Source organism: Spodoptera frugiperda, chromosome 1 (assembly GCF_023101765.2).
Source record: "Spodoptera frugiperda isolate SF20-4 chromosome 1, AGI-APGP_CSIRO_Sfru_2.0, whole genome shotgun sequence".
NCBI lineage: Eukaryota > Metazoa > Arthropoda > Insecta > Lepidoptera > Noctuidae > Spodoptera > Spodoptera frugiperda.
The window spans coordinates 12666454-12684497 of NC_064212.1; the positions used below are offsets into that span (position 1 = coordinate 12666454).

At 39.1% G+C, this 18044-nt stretch overlaps 2 protein-coding genes across 4 annotated transcripts in view; both read right to left on the minus strand.

Moving 5' to 3' along the window:
- Positions 1–1072: 1072 nt before the first annotated feature.
- On the minus strand, positions 1073–3387 carry LOC126911254 (uncharacterized). The gene has a single exon (XM_050697187.1). It carries the CDS (start codon positions 3385–3387, stop codon positions 2947–2949), a length of 441 nt encoding a protein of 146 aa, XP_050553144.1. The 3' UTR covers positions 1073–2946.
- LOC118273326 (leucine-rich repeat neuronal protein 1-like) overlaps positions 1073–18044 on the minus strand; it is a 245848-nt gene continuing 228876 nt past the window's right edge. For all 3 annotated transcript variants that reach the window (XM_050697179.1, XM_050697183.1, XM_050697182.1), the window contains 2 exons: positions 14742–14801; positions 1073–4953 (listed from right to left, as the gene is read on the minus strand). In XM_050697179.1, the coding sequence (XP_050553136.1) occupies positions 3421–4953; positions 14742–14801 (1593 nt within the window). In that variant the 3' untranslated portion in view covers positions 1073–3420. The remainder of the gene's footprint in view (positions 4954–14741; positions 14802–18044) is intronic.

Consider the following 18044-nt stretch of genomic DNA (forward strand, 5'->3'; position numbering starts at 1 on the left):
GGATTGTAAGGTTGTCTCAAGTTCAATGACTCATGGTCACGATCTTACATGAGGTCGTCTACACTACCTATTTTGATTGTCTATACAGTACAGTTAGGTAATTTGATTTGAGGCTTTCAGTAGTAGGTATATTTCAGTGTTGTTTTATTGCACTTTACGATACTTATTTTCCTAAAAGACCCTATAAAGCAATGCTGAACCTATGTAGGAACTAGGCAGTGGAACAAAGTATTGGTCTTCAACACCACGCCTTTATCCCTAGAGGTAGCAGGTAGTTGTGCAAATGTTCAACTTAGAGTTGAGATGGATAACAAAATATCATGTGTGATATAATGAAATTTATCACATGATGTTTTATTAGACAGGCACTACACTTGCTATATAGGTATAATAGACCTAGAATAATTTCGTGCTATCTATATAATTAGGTATGTCTACTGCTGTGCTATACTGATATTTAGAAGCTGAAGTAGGTAGGTACCTACTTTAACGAAAGTATTCTGAATGTAGGGGTAACTAAAAAGTACGCAAGGTTTGTACTAGGTGGCGCTCTTTAGTTTCTGCTTACCCTCATCGGAAAAAGCCGTGTGTTATCATTCACCTATGTATCTACTAGTTTAGGCATCTCTAATAATAAAAATCTAGGATCGGTTCATAGGTATCTGACGTAAAATACGTCGAGCGTATCATCGATCGCGCTAACGCATCATCGGTTGAATCATGAATGTGATTAGTCAAGTGTTTTTCTATATATTCGTCTGTTCTGGCGTTACGCCACCGATAATATGCGACGCATGTTCCGTCAGATATGAACCAACCCTTAAAGTGACCAAAACATAGATAGTATCGATCAGTCGAATCCATAAAATTATGAACCCAGGGATCAAACCCAGGCCAACCTCAATCCCACCCTATCCGTCAATTAGCAAATCTATTATATACTGGGGTTGTATGTTGCTAGGCGGGTGACGAAAGTTTCCCTATTTTTTTTAGCTAGTAGCTCTAGATTTTGAGCTGTTACAGGTGGATGTCTTTTTGGCTACTACAAGGGTTGCCTAAAAATAAAACACAATTAAATTTGAGGTATGTTATATTTATCGAGTTTGTATGTAGGTAATAACTACAATAAAGTACAGAAATGACTGATGATTTCTATTACAATGTCGTGAGTACTCTAATCACAATGTTTTCATATGTATTCATCATTTTTCTTGTATACATTTTTAGGCATTCACTAGGCACTAACACATGCCCAAATTGCTTAGTCTTTAATTTCTCCATATTTACAATAACTCAATAACACCAAAATTCAGGTAAGTATGTTCGTTTTGGGAATATAAAAACTGGAGTATAAAACGGCCATAATCCAAAAAGACACACAAATGGCACTATGAAGGTATCTAGCGATTCAATTACACTTTTTTTTTCTTTAAAAAAAAAAGATTGTTCTTATTTCAAACCTTAAACGTCACATTTTATCATGACTTTACAGCTGCTATGTATTTGGCGCGCTTTTTTTTAAATCTATATTTTATTTAATTTAATTACAGAGATATTAAAATATTATCTACAAAATAAAAATGTATCAAATACCTATTCTATATTACCATTATGTCTTATTGGAATATGGCAAGAACATTTGAGTAAAATGAAGAAAAGAATAAGTTTACATACAAAGACATATTTTCATTATTGTAACATCGACGAGAATTCGTCACAGGCACGTTATTGTAAATGTCGGTGATCTATTTAGAAAAGTAAATATTGCAAAACATTTTATGGCAGTCCTAATTTATTAATAAGTCGTAAGTAGTTGAGTAAAAATTAGTTTAACTACTAAAGCCTCCGTTATCTCTCATTTCGGTACTTAACATTTTCCTCAATTGGAGGAATCGGGATAATGAGGCAATGCTTAAACATGATTGCAATTAAACTAATTAATACTGGCTAACTTAATTGGTATGCATCGTATCAGTAACTGAGAAGCTATCAGTAAATGCCTTCAGCATTTAGTACCTAACACATTTCTGAATAGATCACTCGACATTCGTAGCATGGACTTAAAGAAAATAGGTAACAAAATAATGAATTAATTAACAATGACAGCAATAAGACATCGTTTCTTCGTTTACTTCAATCTTAATAAATTATTAGATACAATATTAGGATTGAGCATAAAAGTGATCGAAGTGTTCATATTAGAAATAATGGGTGCGTTCGTCCTTACACGACTAGAAAGGTAGTGTAAGTAGGTAAGTATAGGTAGGTAGTGACAGACATAAGAAATCTCGTAATTAGGATATCAGTCATTATAGCAAATTATACAATATCCCGAAATAATTTTATGATAATTTTAGAAGAACAAGATTGTATTAAATTTTATAAATATCTCAATATAGTATAAATATATTTACATTCTTTAATCCTAATATTTTTCATATTGGTGTCTTATTTAACGCACACTTACTTTATTCATTTATAAATAAAATATTAGACATTAAAAAGATATCATATGGAATGGTTTTTTGTACAAAATCAAATACAAAATCCACCGCACTGGTAGAAAATATTACAAATCACAATGTTTTATGATGTACACCTTGGAGGGCGCCCCCCCACTCCTCTGCTGCGACTAGTCCGTACATTGTACCGTTGTCTCGTGTGGAAGTCTCACTTACACACGCCCCGAGCCCCGACCTCCCATTGAAAAATAGATCCATCACTACTTAAATTTATAATTTACAAATAAGGTACTCTTTAAAACGAATACGATACAGGATAGTCCTCACTGGTCGAACGTACACCGGACCCGAATTTCTAATGTCACTAACCGCTCTAGAGCACTACGTCCGTCACGACTGACTCCGTCCATAGAAAACTTAATGGAATGAAGATTTATTGCTAGAATTACAAGATCACAAACGATTGAGATAGTTCAGTGCGCACTCAGCAGTTGAAGGTGTTGGAGTGCGAGCAGGCGCGCGGGTACTCGTCCAGCGGGCGCCCGTACCCGCTCTCCGGGATGATGGAGTACTCGGGCTCGCTGTACTCGCTGTGCTCGCGCTCGTACTCGCGCTCGTTGCGCGGGAAACCTATGATGGTCTCAGAGTTGCGCATGTAGCCGTTCTCCTGCTTCCTCGAGTAGCGCGTGTCGAGGTTGCGCTGGAAGTTCTCTGGGTGGCAGACGACGCCGTTGCGGTTTTTCTTTTTATCAGGTAATGAGCGCAAAGAGCCATTGTTGAGATGATGAGCTGGTGCGCCATTATTTAGCGTGAGTGGCTGATGCGGGCGCGTGTCACCGCCAATGTACGTGAAACCGTTGGCGGGCAGCGTGCCGCCGCCCCCCGAGCGCTGCGGCCTCCGGGCGGAGCCCTGGCCGCCTGACATGAAGAAAACGCTCGGGGAGGCGTAAAGCTCTAGCTACAGTTCCGTTACCGGAATAGGCCTGAGGCCGGGAGTGTGTGGGGGCGCGGGGTACTGCGATGGGTGGATACCGCGCACTATGCAGTCTTCCTCAGTGGAGATGGGCTTATGGTACTCGAGGTTTTTACGGCCCTTGTTCCACTTGTAGTCTTTGAGTTTCTCCTGCATGCTCTTGCGATATCTATACAATATTAACACTAATGTCGCAATAGTGGCTACGCAGGCAACTACAACGATGCAGATGATTGTTTGCTGTCGCGTGTCATGAAGGACACAGCCCAGATCATCAGCATTCAAGTTCCTTAGAGGTTTATCCTTCAGATGTTCGGGGCTCGCACAGTGTAATTGTGTGAAATTGCTCTTATCATACAGTAATTGTTGCAGCCACAACAGTTGACAGTCGCAGAAGATAGGGTTGTCAGTTAAATCTAGCTGCTTCAACTCTTTTCCAATAAACACTGTTTCGCTTAGTGTAACAATAGCGTTATCTCTCAGGGAAACATGCTTCAATTTTGGTAAGCCCAATAGTGTGCAATCTTCAATGGTTGCCAACTTTTTATTGTTTGCAAGAACAATTGTTTCCAAATTGATGTTATCTTCGAACGCTCCTTTTTCAATTCTTTCCAGCTGAGTGGCGCCTGTGATGTCTAGTAATTTCAGATTTTTCAAGCCTTTGAAAGAATGGCTTTCCAGAGAGATGAATTCATTTTGTCCGATATACAAATCCTCTAATCTCGTCAGGCCAGACAGTTGGAGTGTGGGGACTGTAATGAGTCTATTTCCAAAAAGGTTGAGACTCCTTAGTCCTGGAAGACCTCTAAACGCATATTCACTAATGTTGGAGAGACCAGCTCCATTTAGATCTAACACAGTCAGTCTATTCAGACCTGCGAAGGCATCATCAGGCAGGAATGAAAATGCGTTCAATCCCACATGCAGCTCTGCCAGACTGCCCAACAGGCTGAACGATGTGGTTGGCACTGAGCTCAGCTGATTGTCATCTAAATACAAGATCCGCAGAGCCGATAATCCAGCGAAGGCTCTGGGCTCAATCCTCGATATTCTGTTTTGGCCTAAGTTAAGTTCTTCTAAACGTGGCAGAGTAGTGAACACTCCGTTTGTTAATTCCTCCAAGAAGTTCCGTTTCAAATTCAAAACGGTTAGTTGATTAAGTCCTTGGAAAGTTGTGTTTGTTACTGAAGATAGCTTGTTATGATTCAGATGCAGCTCTTGTAGTTTGCGTTGATATGCGAAACTTTTCGTTGGAATGTTAACTAAGTGATTTTGAGAGAGGTCTAGATGCTGTAGATCCGCATAGAACTGCATGGAACTGTCGATAGTCTTAATCTTATTATTGCGGATGATCAACCGTTGTATTGAAGGGTTCAGCGCGATAGGGAGGACGTCGAGGCGGCTCTCTTCGCACACCACGACGAGGGTCTCGTCGTTGCAGTTACAGCCGCCTGGGCAGTTAGCCAGCGCAGCAGCTCCACTTCGCGATGCCAGTAGCTCCAGTGAAATTAACAGCACCTGGAATTTGAGAAAAAAAGCGTTAGTATAATATGAACTATTATACAGTATTAAAAAATAACATTATAGACGGTAATTGACTTCAAACCGAATGGCAATTATATTAAGCCGTATAGGCTTTTAACCAAATCTAAGCATTCATTCTAATCTTAAAACCAGGTCGGTATCGTATGCAGCTTAAACGTTTACAACGAAATGCTGTCGCAATTCCTGCATCAACATTTCGAAAAGCGTGAACTGGATCGCAAACGTTTGTCCACTAAACTGTAAGTGAATCCGAATGATTTCAATTACAGACTCATGTGAGCAGGTTCCTTTGAAAATATATGGAATGTTTTTAAAACGTAGATGAAGGTAGGTAGACTGATGGTCTTTCAGCAAAATAGAATCAATGTAAGGCGAGCGAGCGCCGGACCCGCGCAAAAAGGAAAATAAAATGATATTGGAATGGGAATTTTGCGCAGTTTTAATTTATTAAAATGCGCTCCTCGGAGGCGCTCGAGGCCAGCCTCTTTGCTTCAAAGACTAGCACTTTTATTACGTTTCCTCCCTGCAACAATTAGCAAGGAGATCCGAGTGTAGTCGAGATTCGACTTTAGAATTACAAAGTCGAGTTTAATTTTGTTACAACGAGATTGCTGATAGATGCAACGCCGACAATCTCCTTACTTTTAAAGACAAAGCTACCAGTAGTTTGTCGGCTAAGTGGGTTTATTAGCATTCTATGGAGGAGCGGCGCAGGACGAAACTCAATTGGACATCCAAGATAGCATCGGGCAAGTTTCGTGTGTTTGCCTGGCTCCTCCGAGGATCGGTTATTGCAATGAGGGCCGCCGGACTTTGCTTCTAAGACTAACTTTTTAGCGAAACTTTATTCGAGTCCAGGTTACATGCAATATCGTTTGTTTACGTTAGTACGAAGGTAAAACAATTTTGGTGATTGTAGTGCGCTCGAAAAACTGTACCAATTTTTGTTCCTCGTGCCAAAACGTAGTTACAACAAGGGTTTCGGTGCGGTCGCTACGTTTTGCATTCCATTTGCGCATCCTGCGTGCCGTCCTATTTATAGGGTCGGTGGTTGTTCCGATACAAATCAGGAATCAAAATTCGATATGCGGAGGTGATTCGCAAACAGTGTTGGCTGTTTTGCTCGTTTCATCCCGTGTGCGAGTGAAATTTCCGCTAAAATCCAATAAACCCGTGCTCCGATGTGTTGTGTTTTGAACCGTTTTGCACTATTCAGCGGAAATTTGAATTTTTTGTGGATAGCTACGTATAATGATACGTTTTAATGGTTGCAGTTGTACCTTGTAGTACCTTGTAGAATACGCGTTGTTTACTTGGCAATCGTTATTTTTAGAACAATGTTAGTCAATGTTAGGGACAAAGTAAAAGAGTTTCTTAAGCTGTTGAGCTTAAGAAACTGTCCTCCTTCGTTCGCCGGGACGCTTTGACCTGCTTTCCTGAATTGACTTTTACAAGTTGTGCGACAAATAGGCATCTAATTGGCTTCCTCAGCGCTTTGCTTTCATTTCTATTTAACAAATATTTTTCACTGTTTTTCTAATGGAATGGAGCAAAAGCTTTGCTTCGAACTTTTTATAGGCTGAGTTTTAAAAACTGTTTGTAAATTTAGTTTCCATTGAGACACGGGGAGCCTCTGTTTGTATAGTGCCGGCACTTCCCTTCATGTAGTTACAAATTATTTCAGCCGGTGTACACAGAAAGGGCGTAGCGGGTTGGCGCACAAAAACGCGTCGCGTCGAGTGGCGGCTGCGATAGGTATGCAAATCGCATAATTGTGGTGGCCACCCGTTGATGGAAAAATTGCGGCGAAGTGTGCGCCCGCGCGGAATGGCGGGCCCGTAGCCCGTTGTAGGTTTTAATTATGTTGTGGTGCAAATTGCTAGTGGGCTTATTTATCACGCGACTTTGTTACTGATTAATTGAGTAGTTTTTTTACTAGAAAATTGTTGGTGGTTTAGAAAATCCCCTTAATATTCTACTAGACATTTATTTTTAGGAAGATCATTTAAAGTCTCCTCCTTCTACTGGCACACTGCCCGATCTTGGATCGTAGAAGGCCAATGGTAAACAATACCCCATAACATTGTATTACTTAATAAAAGTAGCGAGGGATAGGCTTTAAAGCGCTCGTTTTGCGGCCCTCGAGCCATTAGCTAAACAGCTTAATCCTGAGCATCCGTGGCCGACGCACTAATAGATCCGCAACAATTTGAGAGCAATAACACATGCCGTTTAAAATGCTAATGCCCTAGTTTTAGAGTGCCGTAGTGATGGGAGACGGCAGAGTTTAGTTTCGGTGACAGAAAACTTTTTTGATGTTAGCAGCATTTTGGTATGCATGTTAATGCTTTTTAAAACTGGCTCAAACGTTTTGGTTAGATAAAATAAAAGTTTTGTTCGAATTTTAAGGTAGATTACGGCACACAAATTACGGTGATAATGTCACAAAAAATACGAGCTCTCTTTTCTTTTAAATAAACTTTTAATCATTTCGTAGATACCTTATAATAAATCAAAGCACATAATTGAGTTAAGATTAAGAAGCCAAATAAATTACTCTGACAATTGGTATCTGAGATCAAATTAGACGGATCTAGTAACCGATATCGGTATCGGAGCCGAGACCGAGACCCGATTCCTGACCCATCCTTAATTCGCGCTATTACCAACGGTTCTCACATTCATTAGTGCGGTACCCTAAAACAACCCTTTTGTCCGTTATTCAAATTAGCGAGTTCCAAGGGTTTGTTGATTAAAAACGCGACTTATGAAGACGTAGCGGCCTGCGTCGGAATATTAAGTCTGCGAATTAGGTCACGGGGAAATTGTACCTACGGTGGCGCTCTGATTTCGAGGTGTTGTTTTTTTAATTGAAGTTATACACGGTGTAACAAAAAGGGGGTATACATATCAAGTGCACGGTTTCTAGATAACATAACAAACGATACGGGAAGGGTTTTTAAACTCATGTTTTCATGGAACGAAGTTATGAATTTTTCCAATACATAACATTCCAGAAACTGAACATCAAAATTACTTAATTACACGAGTGACCCCAGTAGTGTTGTGATACGTTTGTATGATTTACCATTTTTTTTTACTTATTTTGAGCTGAAACTTTGTGTAGAGATTCTATTCAACCTGTATTCATCAGGGCTTCTTGATGTATATGGGTATTTTGTTACACCCTGTATAGTGACTTAATATAGTGATTGCTCGTCAGTCGTATTCGGAGTTTGACGTGTGATGGTAGTAAATGCATCATTATTCTATTTATTTGTCACAAGATACTCTTACCCGCGAGTGTTTTAGGTAGTTCGATTTTGATGACAACTAGTCAAGCTGAATTTTATTCTTTCAGTTAGAATTATTAATACATACATAACCTCACGCCTGTCTCTCATGGGGTTAGGCAGAGGCAATGGGATGCCAATTGCTACGAATCTTACATACTCTTTCGCTTCATCAAAAGTCATCAGTCTTTTCTTGCATGCCCGTCGGTTAAGGGTACTTTTAATTATTAATAGTAACTAACAAATTATTATCATCAAGTAAAATGTTGGCAAACCTATTTCTACACAAGAAACTCAATTTTGTTGTTGTTTTTCATTTCGAAACAAGACAGGATAAGTCAATTTAAATAGATACGAGTCTGGAGACTTGTATTTTGTATTTTTAAGAGAATCATGCTCTATCTCATTCCGAGAACTCATTTCTTTTCCACATTTACAAGATCTTTGCTCTAATCTTTAGAAAAGGAAATTTTTCCTTTGGAAAAGATTTTGTTACGTTGTTACGTTATACAATTTCGTGTTATTATGATTGAAATGGGAAAATAGTTTATGTAAATAGGTCGTTAGGAGGATATTCTTCATGTTATTTTGTATATGTAATAGAAATACCTCGAATTGTCTCTTTGGTTGAGAGGTACAGGAGGCCACGAGCAAGGGTTCTCCGGGTCGGGCAAAGCGTTATTGAAATTTACCCGCTTTATAATTTTTATGTCAAATATTGAAAAGTTAATATTATGTGCATTTATACTTTCCGCGAGACATCAAGTTACTTTATATACAATACACATAAAAGAAAAATAACTAGGTAGCTACATAAAATTGATTAAATCAACACTCCATATTTATTGATTAATTCTATGAATTTGAAAATTTCTAATCAAATTACGATTAGCAGGAGTTTCATTAAAAAGTTGAGCGGAAACTCAATTATTTGGGCAACACACACACACACACACAAGTTATGTCTCACGTATACAGCAGATAACTAAAGCAATCATCTATTAATTAAATTGGCATGTTCTCTCTCGCTAACACAGGTAATATGTTATTATGTATTACCGTTTATTATGTAGATATGTATATATTTAAATATAAGTTTTAACTCATCGTAAATTATTGGCTTCTGCCCTTGTTTCCGGGATAGAAAGTAGTTCAAGTGTTATTTCCACCTATACTAAGTTTCATAAAAGTTTTTGGTTAAAATAGTACTCATAAGTATGGATAGTTAAGACAGTGCGGTGGTTGGGCAACTGGCTGCCACTCAACGTGTAGCGGGTCCGATTCCCGCACGGAGTAACTCTTTGTGTGATCCACAATGAATGTATGTGAACTTGTATGTTTGTAAATGTATCCATGACACAGGAGAAAATCATAGTGTGAGGCAACGATTAAAAAAAAAAATAAATTAAAATTGATCCGAAGAAACATGAACCACCTTGATTCCAAAGCTCGGCTGGCAATCGTGGCTTTCAACCATACAAATTACATCCACTACGGTTGATTTAGAACAAACCAACTGAGTCTACAATATGTCAAGCAAACCAATTTACTAATAATTTGTAACTAAAACGAATGAGTTTGGGTATCAAAGGGGCTATTAGAATGGGTTTACCTAATAGGATTATATTTTGATTGTAATATTGTGGTAAGTAGAAACTCTTAGTAGGAACAATCATGTCTGTTATTGTGTTTATTAGTTTGTATGTGTTGTGTTTGTACTTTGAATATATAGAATAGAATCAGGCGTTACTTTGCGGAAATGAATTTTAAGTATGGGAGAATCAGGCTTCGGCACGAATGGGTCGGCTCGACCGGAATTACACCACGGCCTCACAGAAAACCGACGTGAAAAAACACTTGCGTTGTGTTTCGTTGTGTGAGTAAGGTTACTGGAGGCCCAATTCCCCCTTCCCAAACTTCCCAATCCCCGATTCCCCAACAAACCTTAAATTCCTAATCCCCAAAAGGCTAGCAACGCACTTTCAAGTGTTCATGGGCGGTGGCGATTGCTTACCATCAGGTGATCTGTCTGCTCGTTTACTAACAATAATGTTTAGTTTCGTATTCGAACTGCGAGAACCTTCGAGTCGATAACTCTTGAAGATGCTCCGAGGAGGAGTCAAACATATATGTAAAATATGGCGAGTGTTTTGTTGCGTGTCGTATGTGTGTGTTTATGTGTTGCACCTTTGCTGCGTGAGCATTTAATTGCGGACAGGAGGGTGTTGCTGCACACCGCATGCTGAAAATACATCTACAAGCGGAATGAAAACTAAAAAAATATTGTATTATTAGTGTAGTTGACTTTGAATAATAAAAATACTTAAAATATCTCAGTTTTTAAGGGTAAGGGTTGTAACAATATAAAATAAGGTATTTTGAAAGATCCTGGTATGTTTTACAACTGTTAGTTTTTGTTTTTGCGGTATTACATATAATATTTTTCTATGTTAGAATATTTTGTAGAAAATATTTTGTTTCGTTGCATGTTTGAACTTTGAATATAAACCCATTTCTATTTTTAACCTATCTGCATGTTTCATTCGGTATTGTACTTTCTATACACGAGAATAAGGTATTGTTTTTACTGCACATAGCTGGCTATAGTTTTTAACAGAAGAATTGTGTCACATACTATTGAATTTAGTAATGTTTTAATTCAATAGAGAATAGAAGACGTGTTTCCAGTGGTGTACAACCAATTAGCACTATTATCGACCCTGGTTAAAAATAAACGCAGTTAATGATACTTATCCGCAGTTACGTAATTTCATTACACAGCCTCATGACGTCGGTTGTAAAATTATATCCTTTCACATAACCGAGGCTTTCATTTACAAAAGTTCCATTATACGAAATTCGAATAACCGTCCCACAAAGAACGCATCGATACGTAAAATAAATAAACGGACGGCATCCCAAGCGAACAATCACTGGGTTCACGCGCTATTAGACATGCCACAGTTTTGCGAATATTTGCGTTTCGGCCGCGCAGAAATAACCAGCCGCGGCTGACATCCGTGATGCTCTGTCGGCTTTGAAAGACGTAGCTCTCGTTGTGCTGGGCGTTTTAAACATTTTCAGTTGCGCTCGCTTCATTTGTCGCTCACAAACGGTCGGTAAATGAGTGTCGCGCATTATGCAGATTGCTGGGACGACGCACTGGAGCGACTGCCGCCGCGCGCCGGCCGCCGCGCCGTTCCAACCGGAATGTTAATTGTCCGCGCACTAATAGTCAAATAATAATTTGCTGGAGATGTCCGTGTTCAACTGTTTACTCACTATTTTGGGGGACGGGAAATTGCTTATATGCAACAAAACGCTCCATTTAAACTGATTTGGGCTAAAGTTACGAAATGTTTTGTTCAAAAACTGCTAGAACGATAAAATTACATAATGCAATGTTCCTGCGTTAATTAACATTGGTAACTATTGCAAATGGACGATGATTAAGCCAATAAGTCACGTTCAATTGGTTTCTACGCAGTGGAAACCGTAGCTTTATATCTAAACCAGCAAGCTAGATAATGTCGGCCGGCGGAGCCCTGATTCGATTGCTACGGAGCCCGAGGTGGTTGGCTCGACCGCAACCCGGTCGCCAATCCGCTCAAATACACCATAACCGAATTAATTAACAACACAAGCTGTATAAATAACATACATGTAGCTACATGTTGTTTACGCGCGTAATTCATTGCACGATATGTCATAACGTTATCAATAAATTCATCGAGATTTATTACACGAACGCGTAATTGGAAAAGCTACTCTCACTACATATTATTATAGTTCTGTTTGTAGTGGCGGAGAACAGAGAACCGCGCCGAATGTATTTTTTGACTTATTGAATACTCTCCGATGTAGGGGAAGTCAGCTCAAAGCGGCCACCTTAACTTTGAGTTTAAAAAAAAGCCATTGAACGAAAGATTTTTAAAGAGAATTTTATACTAGCTAGTCGAGAATTTATCGAATTTTTGTAATGGCCAATTGAAATTTGCGTAAGTTGAATAATAATCATATGATTTGCAGATTACGAAAACTTGTCATAAAACCGCTTTGCCCGAGTGGTCGCCCAAAGCGGCCACGGGGGTAAGGGCAACGTGGCCACCCCAAAAGTTTTCAAGCAATGAATTGTTTTTGTTGGAAAATACCGTGATTGACAAAATAAAAATGCAAAATCAAAAATCAACACATATATCTAATTCACATAAAAAAAAATCAACAACATTTTACCTATTTTAATCACAGTCAGTCATAATTTTATTTATCAATCTCAATCAATCATAATGTAAGTTCTACTTCTATTATTTTAAGTCTTAATATCTTCTATGCATAATCTACGAGTTTTTACCTATACCTAGCTTCGTCCCAAGAAGCCTTTTTTTTGAGGAGGGAAAATCATCCAATGACTTCTCCCGCCTTGGGCGAGGCGAGAGGGAGTGTCAGACTCTTACTGACTAAAAACCACCCCATTCCGTCTCCTGCTTTTCGAGCCGGAGCCCCGGTAAACCCGCTAGGTAGTCCGCAGCTCCGGACCAGGCATCAGCCCTACTGGGCCCCATCTGCGGTGGTCTGATGGCTCTTTGAGGCGCGCGCGGAACGCGACGCGCCGCACACACGGGTCTGGTTCTGTTCGGGCGGTGAGCTACCCTTGCTCGCCGTCCGCAGGCCCGCACTTACGGTGGCCGGAGATCGTCCCGCGATCCCCGACGCCCGGAGTGTCTCTCGCGACGGCTGGGGCGTGAGGAGGTTTGTTCTCTCACGCACCCCGCCTCCTCCTTAGCTAGCATGACTGCTTCGCAGAAGGAGGAGACGGCATCCCAGTCCCTCTCGCTCCGCACCATGGCCTGAACCAGTGCTGGGCGTGAGAGGTCCCTGAGGACTTGGTGGTGCTCAGCCCACCCAGGGCACACCGCCACCGTATGTTCTACCGTGTCCTCCGGGTGGTCCTCATAGTGATGACACCCGGGCGTTTCCTCCGTCCCAAGAAGCCTGCGCTGTTTTTCTCTTGTAGTTATTGACCATCTAAACAAAATAAATAAGAATTATATCTATGCAGCGATAATATGAAAGTAAGGGCAAAGCGGTCAGTTGACCGCTTTGCCCGAGCCGCTTTGCCTTTTTCAACCATTTTATTTAAAAAAATATTTTCACTCACATTATTTACTATATTTCGAAGCAAATACCACACAAAAAAGGCAAAATAGATAAGTAACGTTAAACGTGCAATAAAAGCATTTTAATATAAATAGTTTTGACCAAAACAGGTTGAACTTACCTCGTATTATTTTAACAAAACGCCCAAAAAAATATTTATCATTACTAGAACCACGGGTTCATTCTCACCGCTTGAAAATGAGTGACTGGCGCGGGGCGGGAGATTGGTTATACGTACAGAAAGGCAACGTTGCGCTATCATTTCAAATAACCGAAAAATTAAGAGTGGCCGCTTTGCCTCCTATGGCCGCTTTGAGCTGACTTCCCCTACATATATTATTGTTGTTTTTCTTTGTTGAAGTTGCTGAGTGAATGGACCTTGTGTGGAGGTTTGCGGACGGATAGGTTTCAATGCTTTTTGATCCCGACTATTAGGTGTATCAAAGCCAAAAAAATCATTCAGTTACATAGGTAGTCTACGTATTTTTTATAAATCGAATGGCTAGGTGTGGGTGGATGTTTTTATAAGTAAAAATGACTGTCAAGAAGCTTGAATGAAAGAGACGAATGTCTTTCAACACACTGCCTTCTCTTTCAAATCATCTGACGCTAATCCAGCGCGGAAAGGCCAAAACAAAAGAGGTTTACCTAATATTTAACAGTGATTATAACACGGATTTGATTTAAACTGGGCTCGGTTAATTAATCCAGCTATTGTCACGCGTGTTAATCTAGAGCCAGTCTAGACGCCTAGACGGTGTATCTACATAAATCAGCTGAGTTAGTATGGCAGCGATTAATTATAATTACAAAAGGGAACAGAATGAACTGGTCGACAATAAATTAATAACGCGGTTTGTGAAGAAAATGCCCCTATAACGCCTATAAGTACCGCAGACCGACAGCTTTCGTTGTTTTTGTTCGAATTGATAGTGGGGTATAGTTCGTGTTGATATTTGGCAATGTTATGCTTTTAATGTGACGTAATATCAAGCCCTGTTATCCTCTAAAGAGGTAAGTAGAGGTGCACAAAGTTTTTACGTGGAAAAACCAGGCCTTCACACAAATGATGGCTTAAAAAGAAACCATGTATACTGTGAAATTATGCTTGCGTTGTGTTTCGCCGTGTGTGAGTAATCCGTCTGCTTATATTCCCTTCTATCCCGTAAAACACTACTCTTTTGCTATTTTTAACTCTCCTGTATGCAGTAGGCGGGATTTTACACTGCAGTGTACACTGATTTAAGCTTTGCTCTTTCGATATCGGTCAACAACTTAAAAAAGATGTAAATAAAGATGATATCAACTTACCAGGAAGGCATTGGACGTGATGAAGGAAGCTAGCTGTCTTCCAGCTCGGAGGGGCGACATCTGTGGACAAAGAAGGAGATTTTCATTACACATAATATTTCACTTAATATTTTTATCTGTCGAGTTGCACACCCAAGTTATTCTCAGAAATGTGTAAACTTTTAGAGAAGCTTACATTACATGTGGATGTTACAGGAGATTTTGCTCAAGATTGACTATTAAATGTTTTTACACCAAAAGTAATATTATCTTAAGAAGAATTGGTTAATATTGCACTATTACTCCTTTCTAATATTGTAGAGGTTTACCGCCCTTTGCAATATACATAAATAAACAATGTCATAAGCACTAACTACACACCTACTTATCAAATATTATTTTTCAAAGAACTAGAAACTATATTAGCTGCTATTATCCGAAGCTTTCAATTATAGCCTACGTATCATACGTATGTCGCTCACTCGTCACGCTATTGCCTCCTACATAGAGTGTTTCAGAATGGGGGGTGCACTCGATAATGCCATCGGTGCAAATTACCACTGAGACTGTCATGTTTGAGAAGCAAATACACTGGGTTTCAGCCAGCTCTCTATAATTTCCATGTTGGATACGTTAAAATGGAATGGGCTTATTATACAGACGGTGTTTAGTTACTAAGTCAGCGGATTCTTGAGTGGAAGCGATTTGGAGAAAGAAGTAAGATTATGTGATAATATTTTTGTTAAATCAAAGAGAGTAAATGAAGTAAAATTATCTGGCAAAGACGGAATTGTGTTTTTGAATAACACAAATGAAAAGCGAAAGGTTTTCGAGGATCAAAACTTTAAAGTGGAGTCGAGATGATACAATGTCAAAAAAACAATACATCTAACCGCCGCACTCAGAGACATTTAATGATTACTTAAACTTAAACTATTCCTTAGTAACGATTTTGTTTTGAAAACAATTACTAAAGACTGGCTTAAGTAACCATTAAATGACTTTGAGTACGGCGGTGAGTTTGACAAAGTACCTTAAATATCAACTCCTTGTAACAATAGTTTGAAATTAAATCACAGTCTAAATCTTTCTGCAAATACGCTTAAACTTCATGGCCCCAGTCCTTCATCGGTTCGCATTAACCACTGGCCGACCGGACCACATGGCCGTTCCCACTAGGCCTGCGATTACGCTACACCCTCTATGTTTATAACAATTTCATTAAACGTAGTCACTAGTTCCCATAACTAGACCGATCGGAAAGCTTTAGTCGCTTTTTAACTCGTCATTTCTCATGGCAATTGTATAGTTTGCCAGCATTTGCCAGTAATTCTGTGAACTGTGTGTCCATTGTGCCTGAGTCAGCTAATACGTCTAATACCCTATTTCATTTATAGTGCACTTTGAAAGCAGTGAGCTACGGCTATTAGTTTTCAACTATGTTGAGTGTGTTTAGTTTCATTTTAAATTGTTGCTAACGCAGTTGCGTGTTCGCTGTTCACGTATGGTTGTTATTTGATTAAAGTAAGTTTTAAATGTATTTTTAACAATCGCTCTTATTAGTATGTCGTTGGCAATTACTGTATTCTGATTTTATATCTTAAACTAATTCAATTAAGGTCTATAATCCGAGTACTTCAAAGTCAAGCCGCACTATCAATGCTAAGTGCCTCGAAACCGCTCTTCCAGTCCATTGGCCGTCGACGTATAATCAGGAAATCCACACCACGCGTCTATCTACATCTATCTCGCAGATAATGGTATATAATTACGCAGCCGACAGTGGCATGCAGTTATTGCACTCATTACGGGGCTCGGGGCCTATGGATGACGCGACTGGGCTCGGAGGTCGGCTCACGGACCAACTATTACGCAATTCGGGAACGAACAAGTCCGTAAGTTAAACTTTTAGTTGGTCGGTTTGGTTGTTTGCGGGCGCGACCACCGAATGCTCGTTACAACTGTGAGTACGCGAAATTTCCTCTAAAAAGTAATTTGCTGTGTCACTGCTGGCTCCAATGTTACTAGGTATTTGTGAAATGCAAAACAAAATGGCCGTAATGACCGTGTTGGTTTAAAAATATTTAGCTCCTGCCCGTTACGTTGGGAAATGGTTTAGCTAGCGTTTTCAGTAAGAGCTTTATTAAAGCTGTTTGAACTGAGTTATGGCCGTTTGAGAAACAACATTTATTATGGCTTCTTACAAAATACGAAATTGAAAGACTTTATAAAGATAGTATTTGTGTTTGTACTAAGTAGAAGCTAAAATTATTCATTGTTTTCTTGCAAATGTAGGTTTTCTTAATCAGCAAGTTTATAGTGAAATCGTATTTTAGCAAAATGGCTTTTATGTGCGCCTGTTATATTGCCTAGAGCTAGTTCTTTCATCCATACCGTCCCATAAATGTAAATAGAGTACAATTTACAACGAAGATAAAGATTATTTCGTTGAAAAACCTAGTTCTCACATGGGCTCTTGATTTCGTTTCACAAATAAAACTCTACGACACGATTGTATACATTTAAAGTAGAGATTTGCTAAAAGAACGGTGGTATACCCGTTCTCTAAAAAGATATTGTTAGATAAAGTAAACTCGTTTTCTATCGGAACACAAGATAGTGTTTACAAAAACCCCTTTTAGAAGAGGTTTGTGACCTCTGAGGGTCCTTTTCGAGGGTGTCCATTGCCCTGCGACCCTCCCGACTACTTTAGCCCTCAGTTAGTTCCTCAGAAGGGATACTTGTCTACTATTGATGACAATTGAAATGTATCGGGAATTGACAATTGATGAACAAATAAATTGCGTGCGTAGTATCTGAGTAGGGATAACATGATTTTTTAAAACAAATACCTAGGTAATGGTAGTGAAAACATTCACAGTTTAACTTTTGTTTTTTAAAGCTAATTAATCCGTACATATTATATTAAGCACTACACATTTTACTATTTTCACAAAAATATGTCAACTATATTTTTTCACACTCTCTGTCTACGAGGGTCGCCATATTCATTCCAAATATATCCGTTGACATTTTGATAAAAGTATTGTATTTGTTTGACTACTGTGAAAAAATTAACCGAAAATACATTACGTTTAATTCTGTATACCGTAGTTAATAAAAAAATAACTGGAACAATATAATATAATTAATAAAGATGTCAACTGATGTGAAATTCATTTAAGTGAAGTTTTTTAACATCAAAAGAGTTGCCCTAATGAATATTCGTAGAACACGGGCGTTTTTAACTGAGTTTTTAAAATAAAATTATGACATTTCATTTGATTACCATGGAGTACTTCCATTTGGCTTGACGCCAGACTG